Raw genomic sequence first — 21,703 nt, forward strand, 5'->3', positions numbered from 1 at the left:
TTGCTTCTTCAATTCAACAGCACATTTTGCGTTCAACATTTTCCATTTCGTTCAAAGCGATTTATTTTCGTTCAAAGATTCATTGCACAGCGGTTGACCGAAACAAATTCGTCCCCAGTCTTCATAGAATTCTCACTGGCCTTTATAGCCCGCCATTTTGAAAAACAACGAGCACTTGTCTTGCCTTCATGATTCATAATAATGTCTTTACAATCAGATTTTAATGCTGACGAGGACCTATCAACATTTCTTCACACAGTTCTGGACAAAGCAGAACAGTCTTTACATGAAAACTGCTCCTCAGATAGCTTGCAAACGCAGACGGTTGTCGATCAAACGATTAGCTTGCTTCGAACCTTGGCTGAAAATGATAATGACTTCCAGGATACATGGAGCTCCCTTGCAAGTGCTTTTTATGATGTTTTCCAATGCTTGCAGGAGAGAAATTTAGATCTAAACAACAGGCCAACTTCTGTTGCTCAAGTGTTAGTTGCCTCTATGTACACAGGAAGAGCTGGACGTCCATCATTTAAAATTCCACAAGAAATGCTAGAGGACCTTAGAGGTTTCGGTTTTTCGTGGCAGAAAATAGCGGATATATTGGGGGTGTCGTGATGGACTATCTACAGGAGAGTTCAAGAGTATGGTCTAAAATCTATGAGTGATTTCAGCTTGATGTCTGATGGAGAGTTAGATAACATAGTATCAGAATACATGAATCAACATGGCAAAACAACAGGGCAGTCATACATTACTGGGTACTTGAGGTCAAAAGGTTTGAGAGTACAAAGGAGTAGAGTACGTGAGAGTATGGCAAGGCTAGATCCTGAAAATGCAGCATTGCGCTGGGGTGCAGTTGTAACACGAAGGACTTACCTCGTGCCTTGGCCTAATTCCTTATGGCACCTTGATGGGCACCACTCTCTCATTCGCTGGGGGCTAGTTGTTCATGGCTGCATAGATGGCTTTTCTAGACGAATAATGTTTCTTCATTGCAGTCCAAACAACCTATCAGAAACTGTACTATCCCTTTTTTTAGATGCTGTTGAGAAAGATGGACTGTGGCCTTCCCGCATTCGTGTTGACAGGGGGGTCGAAAACGTTTTGGTTTGCGATGCCATAGTAGATGCAAGAGGGGCAGGTAGGGGCAGCTTCATTGCTGGGCCTTCCACCCACAACCAAAGAATAGAACGGCTGTGGAGGGATGTGTTTCGTTGCGTTATGCACTATTTTTATTATCTGTTCTATGCTTTAGAGGATTCTGGGAATTTAAACATTGAAGATCCTACGAACATGTTTGCACTGCATTTTGTATTTCTTCCAAGACTTAATAAAGCACTTCATGAGTACCAGGAAACCTTCAATCATCATGGTATCAGAACTTCTAACAGTTGGTCTCCATATCAAATGTGGATGAATGGAATGCTTCATGATGATAATCCGCTATCACATGGTGGCCTTGATGAAGACCCAGATGACCTGGTATTCTATGGCCATTACCCACAGGGACCTTCCCCATTTGATGACAGTGATAATAATGTCACAATATCTCCAATCAAGATACACAAACAGGATGAGGTTTTGCAGATTCTTCAACAGGAAATAGATCCATTGAAACCCTCTACAGACATGGGTATAGACATTTACATTGATGCCTTGGACCTGGTAAACCAAGTTCTACACATGTAATAAACTGTTTTCCTGTGAGATTGCACAGCATATTATCAGATTTTTAACTAAAATGGGATGTACAGGGCCAGAGTAGGATAAAACCAGAAAAATTGGGCATGATAATGGTGTTATTATTCATGTCAATGATAGCACAAAATCTTGACAAAAATTGCGTATTCCAATTGTGAAGCCATTTTTTAATATGACACACACTACTCTGGAGTGACTGTAGTGTTATTAAGCCTGGCGTTCACTATGATGCAAGCATAAGTGAATGAAAGCAAAGAAAAATGTATCCTGTGAGACTTCATGGGACAAAAGGATGGTGTTTTTCTTTGTTGCTAATGATAACAATAATAATCATCATCATCGTTCCCTCAAGATTACTTTCCCTATTGACTTTGCCTATGCTAAGCGTTATGTGGATGTCTTATGTTTATGTCTATCTTATGTCACATGCTTGACTTCATTCCTTTGTGCCCTCCTTAGTATTCTGTTATTCTTATCCTTCCAACGTAGAATTTGGCCATTTGCCCTGATGAAGGGCAAGTTGCTCAAAAGCTAGGCTTAATGTAGGAGTAAATGCTGATGAAACAAAACAAATTAAAATCAGAGCGAGCACTATACCCACCTAAACTAGTACTTCTATAGTCTTGCAGTCATTGATCCAATTGTCTTTACTTTTGCAGTAATGCAGTTCTTGACCACATATTTTTTGTACAGTAACTGAGACAACAGTAGATGCATAATTGACAATATTACCATGTATTTAAGCCATCTTTATTAATCACATGTACCACAGAATAAAAACACCAATAAAAGTCTATTTTTTTGAATTTTTCAAAGTGCTCCCACTCAACCAATGAGCATAATGTAGTACTAAATAGTTTTAGTTCCTAATAAATCTTTTGTTTTCTTCTAATTATCAATACTTAGTAAAATAGTGCTGTTTGTTTCATTGGCTTAATGCAAGCACTTTATGAAAGGGAGTAAAATAAAAAGCAAGAAGCACTTTTTTGAATATCATAGACGTCATTATATAAAGTTCTTCACAACATGATGAAATAAAGTGTATATTAAAAGAACAAATATCGAATTTAAATACATGGAGAAACACAAACTCGGGAAAAATCTGACTCCCAGATGGGATTTGAACCCGACCCTCCATGATCTAGTCGGATGCTCTAACCACTACCGGAGACTCAATAGTGAGCAAGGGCCAGTCTGTGGGTCTTACATGGCAACACAGCCAAGTTCTGACTGGCACATGTGAACTCACTAACAGCATGCTGTCACATTAAAGGAGCACAGTCACGGCTAAACAGTTTGAAAAGTTTGCAATCCGTGTTAGTCTTCTATATTTAACCATCCTTGTTCCTTTGTGGTATATTATTGTCTTGGTGGTGTTTTTCTATCTTAAGTTTGTGAAGTCTTATTTTTCAGGTTTCCTTGAGTTAAACGGTAATTTTGCTAATGGCCAACATAACTCAAAATACTGTGACTGAGCTCCTTTCATGTATGAATTCACTAACAACATCACAGTGTCACATTGAGGCATATCTAAATGTGACCACTCCACCTCCAAAGTGATTTTTTTCCGAGTTTGAGTTTCTCCATGAAATAATATGTACATGTACATTGTATATTGAAATTCTTAAACTGTAACAATTTCTTCAGTGATAAACCTATTATCTTCAATGTATATCTGACTGTATTCGCAGAGCATGTCCGCAGTTGACTCTAGGACAGTCCCAGTGGCCAGGAGTGTTCTGACCACCCTGTGGCTAGGAGAATCCCCCCCACGCAAGCACGTGACAGGGGTGTCTCTAGCCGGGGGCCATGTCAACAAAGAACATTCAAGCAAGCTAAAACAACTCAAGAAACTCATTATTTGTCACTCAAATGGCCAAGTCTAAATAAGAGGAGGTGTCCGTATGAGACACCCTCCCCTGCCCCCCCTGCAAGCCACCAGCAGATAGTCCATGGACTGGGCCATTCACCTGAGCCAGCCGTGACGACAACCTGCAGGCATATTCTTGCGAATATGGTCAGATATATATAATATATTAATAGTCCTTTGTAATGAATATCACAATACCTTGTTCTATGCTCTTGACATCTATAGTACTATTTTTAAAATTGGCATTTTTTAATATTTGTATTAATTATTGTGCAGAACATTTGCTGTTGCCAACAACCAAAACCAAACAGAAATAATAACTATGATCCAGACATAAAATCTGCTATTTACTTAGTGCCAAAAAATGTGTTAAGAAATGCCATATCATATAAAGAGAAAAGCACTTCAGTGGCAGGTAGCTGTACATTCAGTGCTGGCCTTGGCAACCTGAGACAGCCAATACAGGTGTTTGCAGAGGGCAAAAAAGAATCTTGCACCTCATGGAATTGAATGCTAGGATGAATGTGGAAACCAAGAACAGGTTCCTCATCTGTGCCAGTCACAAATGTTAAGATGCTTGATAATGACAATCCATGTCTTCTTCCGCCTGAAAAGAAATTGCAGCATACATTTATTTTTGCAATAGACATTGTTCACAGACAAACTTTAGTGGGGTAAAAAGAATCACACACTTTCTCTGTATTGATGTTGTCATGAATGTTGGGTTTAATATACTTACTTGCTACTTCCCTCATGTATTTTACAAATGCTGCATACACTTTGTTCTCTAGGGAACGACTGTTTGACCCTTCAGGACTAAATTCAGGCTTAAGCAAATGTACCAGCTGCTTCACTGTTAACATGTGGTCTGGGTTTCGTCTCAACAAGTGCAAGAACATTGGTAACTGACATCCAATCTGTGAAAATGTGAATAACCTCATTTAACACATGTATTACTTCATGGTGTCTTTAGAAACGGAGATTTAAAATAATCGAGAGTCCTACATGTACCTCACTTCAAAAATGAGCTTACGCTATCTTAAGGTCAGATTCTGTAAGGGAATAAATATCTACTGCTTTTTACCAAAAAGGACTAAATGTATAGTTTCAAATACAACACATCAAGATTGAAGTTTGGTTTAGCTAGGGAAGTTTTGAATGAGTTACAGTCATTCAAATTAATTTCATAAAGAAGTTTGTAGCATATGCATGTATCAAGAACAAGCCAGGATGGCTGCAGGCCTGGGAATGGACTCTTTTAGGGACTGGCCTGTATTTTGAGATTTGGAGCCAGCTTATTGTTCCTGGGAAATGAGTTGTATTTTTCAACAGCAAACACTCAAAACAGTATATCAACACCCACCTGGTGTATTCCAAGACATTTGAGACCATTTTGCAAGTGTTGGATGGCTGAATTTGGCTTTGATGAAGTGGAAAATATTTCTTCCAGGATCTCCTCTTCCAAAAAACGAGGCAATTTTCCATTTTGGAGGATACTTAGTCCTGTTATTAGAAAAGGCAGATTTATATAAGCATTCATGGAATGAAAACATGGAAACATGAAAACAGTTACTTGTTGAAGGTATTTTTTTCTCAATTTTAGTTTTTTATTTTTCTTATTTTCTGTGTTATACCTGGAAACTAGCTGGTGATCTTTTTTCACAAAAGCCAAGCATATATAACAATAAAACTTGACTTGACTTGAAGATTATTATATTCTTACCAAGTATTTTACCAACTATCTGGTAATCTTCCGCCAGATGATCTTTCAGTCCTTTCTCAAAATATTTGGCATGTATTTCGGAAAGAACCAGTCTGAAAAATTCTTTTCTTGGGCCGCCTAAATCCTCAGCTTCCTAAAATATAGACAGTAAAAAAGTGATTGTATTTATGCCTATCAAGAGAGGGTTTGCATCAACACTGTATATGGGCTACAGTGCCACGTTTGGTCTGTAAATGAGATTGGAAAAATTGTCAATCATTTTATGCTATGTTGATATAATTGTGTTTCACCAAAATAACACACTTTCAATGCTGGACATAATGTAATTTAAAAATAGTATAAACTAAAAATGTGCAAAAATAACCAGTGGCTTAAGAACCACCAGGCTACAATTTACCATTTAAGCACCCACTGAGAAATTACATGTAGACTGGTTCTCATATGACAGGTTTTACTTATAAGCTTTATTGGGTCATTGTAAAAACTTACATCATGAGTTGAGTCTGAGTACCAAATTTACTGATGCAAGAAAAATGTCTAATTTAGGATTATAATTTTGTACTCAATCTATCTTCTACAGTGATACTTACTGAACATTGTAATAACTTACCAATGAATAGATCACTGATGAAAAAAAAAACATTGTAATAACAACACCATAACAGATATATAAGGACAATACATTTGGTTTGCAAATAAGTCTTTAAGAACCAGTTAAGAACCAGCTCTGCCCACTTTCTCACCACTTTAGCCTGACTTTGAAAACTAGTGGTTCTTTTATGCAGGCTTTTACTGACTTATATACGATGTCTAAAACCATATATCGGAATAACTGAATGTGGTATTTACATACCTCCCCATAAAAATCCACTTGTAGAGTTTTTTGTAAATCTGATAAAGCAACCTCTTTTAGTTCTTCAAATGCCGTTTCGAGAATACTCTTCCTGTTAACTAAGATGTATTGAGTCATTCCTTCTGACACTTCTTCGACTCTTTGCACTTCCAGATTTCGTCCTTTGACAAACTTGTTTTGGATTACTCTTAAGATCTCACTTGGATTAGATATGTTATTTTCTTGACAGTAGGCCACAGCTTCTTCAGCAAGTTTGTCCATTTCCGGACAAACTTGGGAGGTGGGTTGGTTGTTGTCAACTTGGGTGGATTGGCTGTTTTCAACTTGTGAGGTGAATTGGCTGTTGTCTACTACGGTGGATTGGCTTTTGTCAACTTGGGAGGTGGATTGGCTGTTGTTTACTCGGGTGGATTGGCCATTGTCAAGTTGGGAGGTGGATTGGCTGTTGTATACTTGAGTGGATTGGCTATTGCCAAGTCGGGCGGTGGATTGGCTGTTGTCTACTCGGGTGGATTGGCTATTGTCAACTTGGCAGGCAGATTGGCTATTATCAACTTGGGAGGTGGATTGGCTGTTTGATACTCGGATGGACTGGCTGTAATTCACTTGTTCATTCTTGCCCATATATGAAGTTAACAATTCTAAAGGGATTGAAATTACACATTGAAATTATATGTATATTTTAGTAATGCATGTTAACAGGTTAGGGGTTACTTTATATTAATTCACAAGAAAATATGTAACAGGACAGAGTGGAGACTGCATGGAGTTGCAATAAAGGCTGCTGATTGCTGGCATCACTTTCACCAACCAATCCAATGATTGTGAAATATCATGAATATGAAAGGCACTACCTTACATGTAAATAAATCACTGTTTTCTACTTTTTCAAATAAAAAAAAAATAAACTGCATTATTCAGTAATCTCTAGTTTTTATGACATATAATTTGAGTTAGTACACTTTCATAATATAGGACAAAACAGATAAGATTGTACCAAATTCGGGTAAAAGATTTTAGGGGAACAGAAGGAATTAATATTACTAAATCATAAATAATACCACCCCCTCATTACAAAACAGCATACATGTATTTTCTGCTGATTTTTCATTCTCAAACTTATTCGACGACAATATGGCTTACCATCATAACTGCTGTCGTTGTTTTCTAACAGGCATTCAAAGCCTGGTTTGAGCTTGACATAAATGGAACCTTGGCCAGCCACAACTTTCAGCTGCTTGTATGCAAATGAATCGCAGGTCACTGGAATCGACAGCTTTCTTCTAATGGCTCTTAGAAAAACGAAGTCAGAGTCTGTAACAGTAGGGAATTTAACCCTCGTTACTTCGCCTAATTTCCTTCGAATATCCGCCTCAGAAGATTCAGGGGAGAGTTGAATAAGCCCGCGAAGCATGATCTTGTCGTCGGATATCGTCCACTCATCTTCGTCCTCTTCACCTAACGACAGCAACACAAACTCGAACGCTTTCATGTCTTCCTTCTTAGCCTTTTTCCTCTGCCCTTGGTCATTGGCTGTACTGGTAGCTCGTAATCGTTCACGCTTATTCAACCGCTTGCCAAGACCAGATGTACTTGATTGTGACGAGTTTAGCATTGACCTCGCTCTTTGCAACGCTGAAAACAATCTATTTCCACCAGAACTTGAAGTTTCAGGCCTTGATGTCTCAGAGCTAGCATTCTCGTCGTCTAAAATCTTTTTCACAAGCTCTGAAGCTTCTCCGAGGCAAGACGACAACTTCGTAAGAGATGAGCGATCCATTTATAGCAAGAATATCTGACCTGACAACTGCTCGTTGTTTTTCAAAATGGCGCGAAAATGACGGGCTGTAAAAGGCCAGTGAGAATGAAGACTGGGGACGAGTTTTCGGTCAACCGCTGTGCAATGAATCTTTGAACGAAAATAAATCGCTTTGAACGAAATGGAAAATGTTGAACGCAAAATGTGCTGTTGAATTGAAGAAGCAATCGCATTGAATGCAAAATCGGATGCTGAACCAAAAAATACCGTATTGAACCAAAATTTATTCGTTGAATTGAACTAAAATAGGCTCTTTGAATTGAAATATTCCTTTATTGAATATTGCTACAATCGGCTTGCCATATGAAATAGAATTTTTTTTTATTCATTTAGAAAATTTTATTCAAAAATGCTTCAAGAGTTAATTTGTAATATACTTATGCAGTTGTGACTGAGAAACTGTAGCTACATCTATCTTTCTGACTCACAGTAGCTTTTGGACCACATAGCAATAGTAAAATTATTTCAGACTCTAAAATATTATCTGTCTCTCTTTCAAAAATGATTTAAAATCAAACTTTAACTGTAGCCAGTTTTAAGGCCTGCGTGTGAAAAACTTGCACTCATGCATGTGCTCTGAAGATGTGTTGGTAATTTGTACTTGAAACAACCCCAAAGTTTAAGCTTGGGTTTCCTGTAGAGTCACTAAAAAACGATAATAAAATTAATGCTAGTGTCATTTATGTTTTATCCCAGCAGTAGCTCCTGGGTGATGGCAGAGCTCACTAATGCTGTGTAATTATTGTCAATAAAAAACTTTATTACACGACTTGGGAAGTCAGAGGGCCAATAACTAAAATCAACCAATCAAAATGCCCTATTGCCAGTCAATTTTCTCTCAGTATTGGACTGGGCACTGTCCCGAATGGTCCCGAATGATACCACACTTGTGTCCCTTTGAACTTCAGTCATGTAATAAATCTCTTATCAACCAAGCTTGCTCGGGACTGTACTGGAAGAATATCGGCCCTCAGTCTTTTTTGTACGGACCGAGCGCAGCGAGGTCTGTACAGTCAAGACCTCGGGCCGATATTCTCCCAGTACGGCCCTCGCGCTTGGTTAATAAGATATTAAATTAACACAGAGCAGACCATTTTGCAATTAACCCTTATGCCAGGAAGAGTGACAGGCATCTAATTTCTCCATACTATGTCCCCCCTGAATCACACATTGAGGTCAGGAGAATAAAGAAGATGATCACCAACTTAACGCTTGATTGTTAAACAAATTCTCCTTGTCAGCACCTTCGGGAATGTATGAAGAAAAGTATGGAAAATATATCCTCTGAAGTTAGGGTGTAAGAGGTTAATAAGTAAAATTGTAAGCCCTTTGAATTGTCGAAAGGTTAGGAAAGCAGTCACCTCTTAATGAAACAGTGATTCACAGATAAGATGCACAAAGGTTGCATCACAATAGTCACTTACTCAAAGGTGTGGCAATAAAGTACAAATCAGTAAGCTGGTGTCATTCCAACAAAATCATTGACTTTATGACTAAGTCCCAGAAAAGAGCTTTTAGCATTAAAATGATGATGGTCATGGAATTGTTGTTGAAGTTGAAAAGTCATTCATCAGGTAGGTATTATCATGGTCTGCCACTTGTTCATAACCGCGCCAAATGCCTGGACACTGATTTCCTTGGCCATAAGACCACCACACGGCTGCACCAAACACCACTAAAGAAAAAAGCAGGACTACCACGGCACCAACTACACCAGCATGACTGGATTTCTTGCCATCACTGTCATCTTTCTCTTTAACAGCGTCAGCCTTACCAATGTCATCAACATTTTTGGCATCATCATTCTGTAACAGAATTTAAGAATAAATGATTGTAACCACACTATCATGCCATTGTTAACCTTTAACAGGCCATTTAACAGTTGTGTACTTAGTTGCCAAGCCTTTCATACAGAGTGAGGCTGAAGGTGACCTTGTTGTGATAGAGACCTGTATCTAGTTAGCATGATAACAAAGTGATTTACATTTGAAAGGTAGCAAGGTTTGTATCATAACAAGGTCACCCCTAGCCTCACTCCCATTCAAAGGCTTGGCAACCAAGCACACAACTGTAAAATGGACTATTACCATGAGTGACCAAGACTGAGAATCTCCTTACAATATCAATACAATATCAGGCATTCTCCTTGCAATCTGCCATGCAATTCTGATGATGTTAGTTTGGAGAATTTGGTATTGGATCAACTAGTAATTGCCTAATTAATATATATTTTTTTCTTATCACTTGTCTACTTGACATTGTATTGATATTGTAAGGTTAGGAGAAATTCTGTCTTGGTCACTCATGAGGGTTAAAAATTGTTAAAGCAAAACAAGTTCAGATTACTTTCAACCCTCAGTTTAAGAACTTTCTCCAAAGGAAAATGAAGTGGATTCAGTCAGACCTACCTGACTTTCAAAGTCCTCATCAGGAGCCCATCCTCTAACCTGCACTCCAGCCGGTTCTGTCGGCTCTGTCGGCTCTGTAGGTTCTGTTGGCTCGGTTGGTTCTGTCGGTTCTTCAGTTGTTGTAGGAGCTTGTGTGGTTGTTGCTGCTGCAGTTGTAGTCTTCTGTTTTGTTGTCTGCATGGTGGTGCTTGCTGTAGTTGTTGCTGTTTGGGTAGTAGTTTGTTTAGCTGTAGTGGTTTGTGCCCTCTGTGTTGTTGTCTTCTGTTTGGTGGTTGGTGCAGAAGTTGTTGTCTTTGCCATTGTTGTTGGTGTTTGGGTAGTTGTTTGTTTAGCTGTAGTTGTTTTTGCCTTTTGTGTTGTAGTCTTCTGTTTGGTACTTGGTGCAAAAGTTGTTGTCTTTGCCGTAGTCGACACAGAAGCTTGGGTGGTAGTGTCCTTAGCTGTAGTGGATGGAGGAGTTGTAGTCTTTTGTTTTGTAGTTGGCGTACCAGTTGTTGTTGTCTCTGCTGTAGTGGTCACTGTTTTTTGAGTGGTGGTTGCTTTTGCTGTTGTAGAGCGATGAGAAGTTGTCCTTTCTTTAGTAGTTGGGGCTTTTGTTGTTCTCTGAGCTGTTGTTGGAATGGTGCTGGTTTCTTTCGGTGTTGTTGGATGAGTTTTTGATGAAGCTGTAGTTGAGATTGCAGTTGTCAGTTTTCTTGTTGATGACTGAGGATAAGCTCCAGAGGTTGGTACTCCTGTGGTTATGCATCCTGTGCTTGGTTTTCTTGTAACTGGAGGTTGTGTTGATGGATTCGTTGAATTGTACTTAGTACAATTAATATTTCTGTGGTCATGAGTGTAGTGACAAGCTTTGGTACATCTGTCAGCCTATGACAGTACAAAAAAGTTAATATTAACATGCATCATTTGTCTAGGTATGCTGGTGTTGAATCTCTTTCCTAGGTGGATGCTCTCTTGTAGATACATTGCTGAGCACCATAGGTGCAAGCCCAAATCAGACAAGAGGTAAATGAATAGGAAGTGTAGATAGAGAGGACAGGCTATTGTAAAAGGAAAGAGAAAGGGTATGGGAAGGCAAACCCATTTACAAACCTGGCAGATAAACAATAAAGAAAGCCATCCTTTGATGTTTATTTGCACTTAAGCAAGTGCTTCGATCAGCACTTGTTTTCCTAAGAGTCTTTGACAAGAATAGAAGGGATGTTGAGGAGCAATTTGTCTTCTTGGCCACTTTATGAAATTAACAGTTGAAACCAGCTTGTGGCTCTTATAACAACCTTAATATGTAACAGATAAATTCAATATGTACCAAGACAATTTTAAATAGCCCCCCTGACTTTTACCGCAAGATGTAAATGTGCTCCTTTTGTCCACAAGTCATAACTACAATACTCACTATGATCCTGTTGTTATAAGATCCTCCATCAATGTAGCAGGCATTGGAACCAGTCCAACCCCACCAGCAGAGGCAACGGCCATTTGAAAGACACTTTCCAGCACTGTGGTATGTCCCTGTGCCACACAGAGGATCACAGGGGATGGGTGGGTCAGTTGTGTTACCAGGTAAACTGCACACCTTTGGGGTAGGGATACTGGCACATGATGGATTCATATAGTCATGAGTGTAATGACATGCTTCTGTACAATAATCAGCCTGAAAACAAAGGATGCAATTTTCCTGTGATATATTGATCTTTTTACTTTATTAGAATTTGGAGGCGGTGAGTCTATCATTCAACCCAACAAAACAAAGAATGTAACAAAACAGCAAATCAGTTTTTAGTGAACTTAACACCACTGAAGTGTTAATTAGAGAGTCCTTTGGAATTTGACGAGAAATAACTTGGTGATTTTTTTTTTTCATGCGAGGTTTTATAATAACAAACCTGCATAGCTAGTGGTTATGTTGGGAAATGCCTGAGTGGGCTGTGAGGGGAATGAAAAACAAAGAAATAAATTCCAAAAGCTTGCATTTTTAAGACACCAGCTTTCCAACTGAACTACAAAAAGGTGCAATAATTAAGGCAAAGGGCAACCCACATCACTTCAAAACCACAGCTGAATTCAGGCCAACTTTTCCATGAGCACAATTTTGAGGCACCTCTTTTGAACAATTAACTCCCAAGATCTAATCAGTAACCCTTCCAACTGACTGCCAGACATTTCTTTGTACATTGAGCAGGAGAATCTGGTCTTACATCATAATAACACCCTCTAATTGATACTCTTGTCTGCTCTCAACCTGTTTGTATGATATAACATAATGGAATTGTAAGGAGAGCTTAATTATTTTAATTTGCGCAATATAAATATTAAATTATTATTAATTATTAACTATTATTATTATATTCATTAACTTCCAAGATCTGACTGGTAATTCTCCTGGTGGCTGCTACAGATTTCCTTGTAAACTAGTTATGAGAATCTGGTGTTAGAGCACGATAACAACTACCTGGAAAGTTTGATTATTCTCATTTTCTATATGTATTTGCTAGATAAAGTATGGAAACTATAGGGACAAGTTACAAGCTAATCACTTCTAAGAGCTAAGGGTTAAGACAAAAAGTAAAAACGTGTTCTTTGCACATCATAACATAACTAAAATCACATCATGAATATTAATTCAAGAGTACCATAATTCTGTTCTTAAGAGTTCCGGATAAGATGTATTCTGCATTAGGCCCAGTCCATCCCCACCAACACAGACATTTTCCATCACTTTGACAAGTTCCTTGTCCTGGTGTGGCTGTGCATTTGGGGTCACATGACACTGTGGGTGGAGCTTTGATGACAAAGATAAGACAATGGTGGGCACAATATTCATTTGTACATGAAGTATAATGGTTTGTCTCTGTGTGAAGTCACTTTCCACATGGGCTGTGATGTTTTACTGCCTACGTACTGCAAGTCTTATGTGGGCAAAAATTGTTGACTGAGTACCTGTCACCTTATGGACTGTTCTGCTTGACTGTAATTGGCTAGAGGCTGGGCAGAATATTCTCGAGGTGACATGTACCCATTTGACTTCATTCCCTAAAGAAGACTTGCAGTATGCGGTTTATAAGTTGTGATTCACATGGAAAGTGATTGAATTACGGAACAATCAGTCATGCTTTACAAAACAAGTCTATTATAGGAAAGTTCATTACCTGATGAGGGAATTCCACTTTAAATTGTATGTGAAAACTGATATCACATGAATCATAAAGTGATGAGGGCAATATCGTTTTTTTAAGTGCAATTTAATGTGGAATTGAGTGAAAGATGATGGATTTTCCCTGAACCACACATAAATTGAATAAAAATAAAAAATGCAATATTGTTTGTTTTTATCCTGAGCAAGAAAAAGAGAGGTGAGATAATATCACTTAGCCTTGTTTTCAACTCGTAATTCCATGCTTAATACCTCACTTCATGAACCAATCAAAACGCAAGATTTTATTCAATTATGTGATTCTCTCCAGAATACCATTCCATGCCTTTTTTAATTAAATATACATTTTTATTCACCATGAAACTTGTCCAATGCTTCGCACAACATGTTGCCAATTTTTTTCACCAGCACACAGCTTTACTTTCAATTAGAACACAGGTCTGTCATTAAAATATTAAATGCTTTCAGATTACAGCTTAAGTAATTTTTCCCAGTTCTTATTTTATTTTGAAAACATCAAAGTGTGTTGCCTGATCCTTTGATAAATATATCATATTGTACATCTGCCAATTCTTTAGTTGCTTTTGATTGCCAAGATATAAGACCCCTACCTTTAGTACTGCTTCCTGTGCTTGGTTTCCCTGTTGTTGGTTGTGTTGATGGATTTGCTGTAGAAGTTTTTTTAGGATGAGGGGGGGAAGGGATCTTTGCACAAGCTTTATTCCTGTGGCGGGGAGTGTAAAGACACGACCTTGTACAATAGTCAGCCTGAAATTAAAATAAATGATACCATCTGCCTTGATTTGATGGGTAAAATATAATTTGAGCTCTACTATAAGGATCTTCTTTCCAAAGTAACAGGTCATGTAGTGTTCTTTTTAAATTCATATTCCTTACCAGTACACGATTTTTATGAAATCCAGATAATACGTATTCTCCATTAGGCCCAGTCCATCCCCACCAACAAAGGCAGCGTCCACTGCTTTGACAAGTTCCCTGCCCTGGTATTGCTGTGCATCTTGGGTCACATGGTGCAGCTGGTTAATGTAAACGGAAGAAATATCTAATAACCAATCACGTAGCTCCTTTTTCTGCCTTTAAAAGCACACACAACCCACAATTCCCCTATTCGCTCTGACGAAGGGCTAACGCTTGAAACATCAGCTTTTATAATCGTAACGGTGGCCAATTTACCTTTCAACTTTGTTGATATATTCAAATTATTTTGTTACCCCCACCGACGCAGCCCCAAACAGTTTCTTTAGAAACTATCAGCCTTTATTCAGAAGAAATATCTGTCAGATGTTGAAAACCTATTCCTTATAACTAGACTTACACATTGCCAATTGATTTGTACTAGAGAGTAAATTATCCTGTGATCAGATGTTCTTTTTCAGGGTGACACAAAAATTGGCATCCACAAAGTCAGCTTTTGTATAAATATTGGCATCTACAAAGTCAGCTTTTGTATAAAAATTGGCATCCACAAAGTCAGCTTTTGTATAAAAATTGGCATCCACAAAGTCAGCTTTTGTATAAATATTGGCATCCACAAAGTCAGCTTTTGTTTAAAAATTAGCATTCACAAAGTCAGCTTTTGTATAAAACAATGCTTGATTGCCTTTACAGTCTCTACCTCCTTGAAAATGACTTCACAAAGAGTTTAAAATTGAATTGAAATTTTGTAAAAACAGATCTTTTCTGGTTTTTTCTTCATTATCCTATTGATAGTTTATCATCAGACCCACACATTTCAAATTTTCACTTTCTCAAACTTAAGCAACATTCTTGGATATTCAGGAGTGTTTCCTTATATAGAACTGAAAAAATGGACTTCAGCAAGCTATTATCCAACTTAACCCTTCCCACCCTACTATCAGTATAGATATTCTCCATACTGTTCTCTTTACATTCCCTAAGATGCTGACAAGGAGAATTTGTTTAACAATCAAAGGCTTTGTTGGTTGGTGATCATTTCCTATGTTCTTGTGAATTTACTGTTTAATTCAGAGGTGAACTTTTAAGGAGAAATTAGATGCTAATCAATCTTACAGGTCAAAGGGTAAAACAGGTAATACATTTCAGAATAATATTAATATACTTTGATGACCTGATACCATTAGTACAGCAGTAGCTATAGAATCAGTACCTGCAGATAGTGATATACACTGAAGAACAAGGAAGCCCACTGAAATTATCACAGCCCCCTTCATTCCTCGTCGCTGATAAATAGTGCTGTAATCCTAAAGCAACATTATACAATACAAATATCATTCTCATAGTTCTAGTTGACAAGTCTGATGAGGTTGTTTTACGTTAAATTATCATAAACCTGTGACTCTTCGGAACTATATTGTAACTATTTAGTTTCTGAGTCATTCTTGTAACCTTTATGAGTGCTATGAAGTTAAAGTAGAACAGAAAAATATGGTAACCTCAGTACTACAGTAAAAACATAGTGGGCCTGAAATTAACCAAGAACTTCAAATTCTAAAGACGTGGAAGGTTAAAATAGTAGGCGAATAATCCTTGCCTTAGTATCCGCAATTTGTCATGTGAACTATGACAGACAGTTTGACCTTTAGACCATCTTGACTTTTAAACGTGGGAGACTGTTCAGCTAAATGGACACTTTCCAAAAATACCGTTATTTAGCAAACCATTTATTAACATACGACGGAACTTTTCGAATAAAGCTATACACTAATATCAATTTACAAATAAAATAAGACAAAAAAAATTTGAATCAGCGTCGGAGCTGACGACAAGCTTCAACATGCTTAAAATTGTTACCGACACTGTGAACCCGATCTCATTCTTAAACTCGTTATACTTAAACCATCAACTAATGCAGTTCTATTTCATAGTTTAAAACATAATCTAAAGCGGTTCTTGCGATGGCAGTGACATTAGAAGGGTGTTCCTTTCTTTATGGAGCAAAGGATAGTTAATAACTATGAGCAAAGCAAGGAATTTCACAGTGTTTCCTGCGGTGCTTCTGCACTAGCTATTACTGTTTATTTACGATTGCAAAATTTGTTGATTTTACTTTAATCGACTAATAGATCGATAGATATAGCTGTACTCAGCTAGTGGAGGTGTTATTTAGCTATTTCATGTCTTCGAAGTCAAAACATAAACGCAAAAAGAATGTTTCCGGACAGCAATGAACTTTCGCCACCGATGATGTCACGTCGAATTGTCGATCGATGTACTGTCCTTCCAGTAAAATGTCTTTCTACCCCAGAAAGCTAGCTAAACTGAACTTTTCTTAAATTTTTCTATAATAGATGCTTATTATAAAGCCGTCCCAATCGCTAACTATTTCTGTTTCAAAGCATTCCAAACAAAAGCAGAGATTTAATTCAAGCCTGTCAAAAACGTTCTTAGCAACCCTATGTATTTCAGACACATGGTTCGGAATTACTATGAAAACGATTATGCCTAAAAAATAATCGGTAGTCAAGACAAACAATAGAGATATCAAAATGTATCGTTTGGAAAATAAATTTTCTAACCTTTGTGGGAATAAAAGATCTCTTGCTCCACAACCTTGACTTTATCGTCTCGTATCATAAGACTGTCCTTAGAGCTTATTCTCAGAACGTAACTCGAGATGCTGGAAGTAATGCGACGTCTTATTGGTCAAGAAAGTCTCGTCCCCAGGATAGAATCTGATATCACTTGTCGGATAGTAGAGGAATGCACATTGGCTCAATTACAATGGGTGGGACGGGACACCTATTACGCGAAAATCCAATGCAATCAAAATTTGATCTGCTATGACATGACTTCAGATGTTTCTGTAGTAGTAGTGTGTAGTGTGTCTTTATTGTTCAAAAGATAAAATTACATATCTTATGTTACATCTAATACAGGAAGTACACTTTCACGAAGCTACATTATACTTAAAAACAATTCTATTAAAAAATGTATTCTTAAAACGGTTTGCGGGCATGACAGGGGATTTATTTCTCAAATTATACCTCGTGATCTTGGTCTCAGGGAAGTAGGCTCTAAGAGGATGGCTCAGGATAGTTGAAACCTTGCGACAAATTTTGTGATCTTGCGTTTTAAGTAAGTCACCTATCACTACTTTCTTAGATATGTATTTACGTTTAAAACAACGATCTAAAAACTGCTGGGCTATAGTTAGCTCTGACTCAGAGGCCCCATGCACAGATAGAGCATAAGTGATATTAGGTAGGACAATGGAATTAAATAAAACATCTACTTCTGCTTGGCTACATCCTTCCTTGCGGAGGCATCTGATAACATATAACCCTTTATTAGCTTTACCTAACTTTTCTTTTAGGTGAGTACTGAATTTGCAGTTCGGCTGAAACGTGAGACCAAGAATGGTTATTGTACTAGTCTGAGGTATGCCAAAAATACTTTTGTAGGCCTCGGCAGTGTGACCTTTTTTATACATAATAAGCTCTTTACATTTAGTAGAATTTGAATTCATTCTATTTTGGCTTGCCCACTGTAAAAACTGATTTATTAAGTCTACAGAGTGATCTTTATAATAATATACCGGAGCAATAATCGTACAGTCATCAGCGTATTTGAAAACAAGTGTCTCGTTCCCTAATTTAATTTCCAGATCGTTAAGAAATATATTGAACAAATAAGGTCCTGAAACACTACCCTGGGTTGTGCCCTTGTTAACTGTTTTCCAATTACAGACATGATTCCCGAAAATAACTCTTTGTTTTCTATCTCGCAAAAAACCTAACCACCAGTTTATGATATACGGGTTAAGTGGTAGACTCTTAAGTTTCTCAGCAAGGAGTTGATGGCTCACAGAGTCAAAGGCCTTACTGAAATCCATCGCGAACATCCGCACTGCCTTGCACTTGGGATCATCAAGAAACTTGCAGATCTTATTCTGTATAAGTAGCAGAGCATCTGTGCAGCTCCCTCCTTCTCTATACGCGAATTGACTATTCAACAGCTGTTCTTCTACCGGCCTTTGGGCGTGAATCTTATAGACTGCCTTTTCCAGGGCTCTTGCTATTACAGGGGTTACGTTGATCCCCCGGAAGTCCCCTCTTGCCACTGGAACATCAACTTTTGGCAGTGGGTTTATACTTGCCCTTTTCCACGATCTAGGCCATTGGTGCGTAGCGAGAGACAAATTCCATAGCTTAGTAATGATTGGAGTGAGGATCTCCGCATGGTCTTTCCACACCCAATACGGAATTTGGTCAGGACCAGTTGCAGTCTTCTTTAGAGTACTCAGTGAGTTCCATACATATCGTTCACTAATTTCCGGGACTTTCACCTCAGGACCAATTTCAAGTAACGCGGGCTCAACGTAATCGCCATCCGTACACAGGTCACCGAAATACTCGTTCAAATCTTGAGCGGTCTCTCTATCCAGCGAAACGTTTGTGGACCGCCGGCGTTGAGATATCAAGTCTACGTTTTTCCACCATTCTCTGCTCCCCATTTTGCCCTCCAGAAGCATCCTTCTGTTTTCGCCAATAACCTTTAATTTCTAGTCTTCTTGATGTCTTCGTTCCAACTTTCAAGGCGCGAGTAGATGTATCTGAGTGAAGGTTTTATCGTAAAAAACAAAAAAAGTCTGCATTTCTTTTTTAAGGCCTTTCCATCCGTAATTATTTCATTAGTTACTAGCTAGGATTAATCCTTCAAAAGAATTATGGTTATATATGCGTAAAGCAGAGCGACTATTTGCCAAGGACTTCAGCATAGCGTTCGACAGCTTTAATTATTAACTTTGGTACAATAAATATATGAAGTTCATATATTAGATACGTATGATACACGATCCTCGCAGTAGAGAGCGCTATTTATGCAATAGCGAAAATCAGACCTGGAAAAAAATCAGGCCTGTACGGGATTCAAACCACTGACCTCTGCGATACTAGTGCAGCGCTCTACCAATTGAGCTAACAAGCCAACTGGGAGCAGGCCGTTAAGTTGATTCGTAATAAACCCGTGATGATAAATCAGATACAATAAATATATGAAGTTCATATATTTTGAACTGCGGCATTAGATACGTATGATGCACGATCCTCCCAGTAGAGAGCGCTATTTATGCAATAGCGAAAATCAGACCTGAAAAAAATCAGGCCTGTACGGAATTCGAACCACTGACCTCTGCGATACTAGTGCAGCGCTCTACCAATTGAGCTAACAAGCCAACTGGGAGCAGGCTGTTGAGTTGATTCGTAATAAACCCGTGATGATAAATCAGATACAATAAATATATGAAGTTCATATATTTTGAACTGCGGTATTAGATACGTATGATGCGTATATTCATATATCTTGAACTGCTATATTAGTTACGTATTGTTAGCTCAATTGGTAGAGCGCTGCACTAGTGTCGCAGAGGTCAGTGGTTTGAATCCCGTACAGGCCTGGTTTTTTTCCAGGTCTGATTTTCGCTATTGCATAAATAGCGCTCTCTACTGCGAGGATCGTGCATCATACGTATTATTAACTTTGGCAGTTAAGCTTGAAGAGCTACATTAATTCATTCATTATCAATTGTTACGTCCGCCTTTCTTGGGCAACGTCAACAGCGCTTGATTAATATACGATTCAATTCTCATTTTGCCTGTCTGGAGTAATGGCCACTGTCGCACAGATTTGGAGAATCAGTGTTTAAATTGATTTAAGGATAATGGTATGATACGTAATCCGTCGAAATATCAGAACTTATTTCTCACAAGAAGGATTTTAGTGAAGACATTGTGCTGGTTAATGAACGCACGGGGCTGCCCATTTTAGACGTTACGTTTCAAGGGAATTGCAAATACAGCGAAAATGTTCGTGCTAAGCTGATAAAAGGCAAATAAGTGTCTGTTTGTAGTAAGATCTTTACCGAAGGAAGGTTTCAGTCAAGGTGAAGTAGACCGCCTATCAGCGCCCTCGTTTTAGCGAATTTTCTAATGGCCGTGTCTGCTTATGGCGCCCTAAACTCAGCTCTCACGATCATTCAAAATGATTTAGACAGGCGAGTTAAGAAATACATATCAGAGAGGATGGAAATTTGAAGGCTTTTGGAAAGGCAGATAGGAAGCTCTTTAAGGTACACTCAGCTGATCCCGATCCCCCAACATTACTCCTAAGAAGAAAGACACAAAGTGTCATCTTAGAAACAGAGCTGTCTATCGCCCAGAAAGAAATTCCGATAGATTTATTAAGAATGTGTTTGCAAATATGCTTATTCTTTAATTCAATCTTTTGTCTTTTAAGCACCAGAATTTGTATATTTAATTTTTTAGACTAAAATTTTTAACCATCATAAATTACGTTTTAAAACATTGTGGATCAGCCGTCTACGATGTTTAGTGCCGTGTCCACTGTATTGCGCTGAAAAGTTGAGTCAATATATTAAAAGGGTTCGTACACTTTTTCAGGCCAAAGATTCAAGGAATTTTCAAGGACTTTCCAGGACCCTACTTAGAAATTTCGAGGACTTTTTGTAATGACAATTTTACCTCAAAACCAAGAAAAATGTTTCTGTTAACATCTATGTTTTGGGTTTACTGATGGTGCAAAACAAAAGCAGATATTTTTCGATGTTGTTCAATAAAAATTCAAGGACTTTCAAGGACCCAAAACGAAATTCAAGTACTTTCAAGGCCTTGAAATCGGCCTCCTGATTATCAAGGCTTTTCAAGACGCGTACGAACCCTGTATTAAGCCCGTATCTGGTAACGTCGACTCCATAACCTCTACTTCACCTTAATTCAGCTTTGTTTACCACGCGCCATTTCTTGGCGTACACCAGGCTATGGGTCAATGGAAACAAACTAAGAAAGTGGTTAGCATAAAAGGGTCTTTTCTCGGACAACCACTATTTTCACCCATCCGCTCTTTCACTCTTCTCTTCCAGCCAAATTTTAAAAGCAGACTAGTCACTTCTCTTTGGAAAAAGCATAAAAAACTTAAGTTATGTATTCCTGTGTGGATCATCATAACCTGATTCGCAGACTAATTAGAAATTATCTATAAATATATAAATAAATGACGATTTATATAGCGCCCTATCCAAAAGCTCTAAGACGCTTCACAATCAAGGTAAAAAGTAAAATAATAATCAAACATAATCATTCATTCAAATAATGCTTAAAAAGATAAGTTTTAAGATTACGCTTAAAAGCGTTCAGATCTACTCTACATTTTATAGTT

The 21,703-nt window shown here is 38.1% G+C and overlaps 3 protein-coding genes and 1 pseudogene across 4 annotated transcripts; 1 reads left to right on the plus strand and 3 right to left on the minus strand.

Annotated features, from left to right (window-relative positions):
- Positions 1-96: 96 nt before the first annotated feature.
- Positions 97-8,735, plus strand: LOC148719990 (uncharacterized; annotated as a pseudogene). The gene is made up of 2 exons (XR_015993308.1): positions 97-3,718; positions 4,363-8,735. The product of XR_015993308.1 is annotated as an uncharacterized LOC148719990 (transcript).
- LOC148719991 (uncharacterized) lies at positions 3,300-7,927 on the minus strand. Its single transcript, XM_088738981.1, has 6 exons — positions 7,291-7,927; positions 6,148-6,788; positions 5,295-5,427; positions 4,935-5,074; positions 4,311-4,488; positions 3,300-4,178 (listed from the first exon to the last, which is right to left on the minus strand). The coding sequence occupies exons 1-6, from the start codon at positions 7,925-7,927 to the stop codon at positions 3,919-3,921; spliced, it is 1,989 nt and encodes a 662-aa protein (XP_088595107.1). The 3' UTR covers positions 3,300-3,918.
- Positions 8,271-17,189, minus strand: LOC111341532 (uncharacterized). Its single transcript, XM_022948518.2, has 8 exons — positions 17,047-17,189; positions 15,678-15,771; positions 14,426-14,565; positions 14,140-14,296; positions 13,008-13,156; positions 11,771-12,028; positions 10,375-11,241; positions 8,271-9,771 (listed from the first exon to the last, which is right to left on the minus strand). The coding sequence occupies exons 2-8, from the start codon at positions 15,739-15,741 to the stop codon at positions 9,502-9,504; spliced, it is 1,905 nt and encodes a 634-aa protein (XP_022804253.2). The 5' UTR covers positions 15,742-15,771; positions 17,047-17,189; the 3' UTR covers positions 8,271-9,501.
- Positions 17,190-17,208: 19 nt separating this feature from the next.
- LOC148719992 (uncharacterized) lies at positions 17,209-18,983 on the minus strand. The gene is made up of 2 exons (XM_088737550.1): positions 18,268-18,983; positions 17,209-17,269 (listed from the first exon to the last, which is right to left on the minus strand). Exons 1-2 carry the CDS (start codon positions 18,981-18,983, stop codon positions 17,209-17,211), a joined length of 777 nt encoding a protein of 258 aa, XP_088593676.1.
- Between the last annotated feature and the right edge of the window lie 2,720 nt (positions 18,984-21,703).

The sequence above is a fragment of the Stylophora pistillata genome, chromosome 11 (genome assembly GCF_964205215.1).
Source record: "Stylophora pistillata chromosome 11, jaStyPist1.2, whole genome shotgun sequence".
Lineage (NCBI taxonomy): Eukaryota > Metazoa > Cnidaria > Anthozoa > Scleractinia > Pocilloporidae > Stylophora > Stylophora pistillata.

Bases quoted from the DNA above. Each gene is read 5' to 3' on its own strand.
- LOC148719991 (XM_088738981.1), bottom strand. From the start codon at position 7,927: ATGGATCGCTCATCTCTTACGAAGTTGTCGTCTTGCCTCGGAGAAGCT. The intron at 6,789-7,290 runs GTAAGCCATATT...CAATCCCTTTAG, and splicing joins CAACGACAGCAGTTATGATG to AATTGTTAACTTCATATATG. The intron at 5,075-5,294 runs GTAAGAATATAA...TTCTAATAACAG, and splicing joins GATAGTTGGTAAAATACTTG to GACTAAGTATCCTCCAAAAT.
- LOC111341532 (XM_022948518.2), bottom strand. From the start codon at position 15,741: ATGAAGGGGGCTGTGATAATTTCAGTGGGCTTCCTTGTTCTTCAGTGT. The intron at 14,297-14,425 runs GTAAGGAATATG...TTTTAATTTCAG, and splicing joins TTCATAAAAATCGTGTACTG to GCTGACTATTGTACAAGGTC. The intron at 9,772-10,374 runs GTAGGTCTGACT...ATTCTGTTACAG, and splicing joins ATGAGGACTTTGAAAGTCAG to AATGATGATGCCAAAAATGT.
- LOC148719992 (XM_088737550.1), bottom strand. From the start codon at position 18,983: ATGGGGAGCAGAGAATGGTGGAAAAACGTAGACTTGATATCTCAACGC. The intron at 17,270-18,267 runs GTTAGGTTTTTT...TTCGCGTAATAG, and splicing joins CCGTATATCATAAACTGGTG to GTGTCCCGTCCCACCCATTG.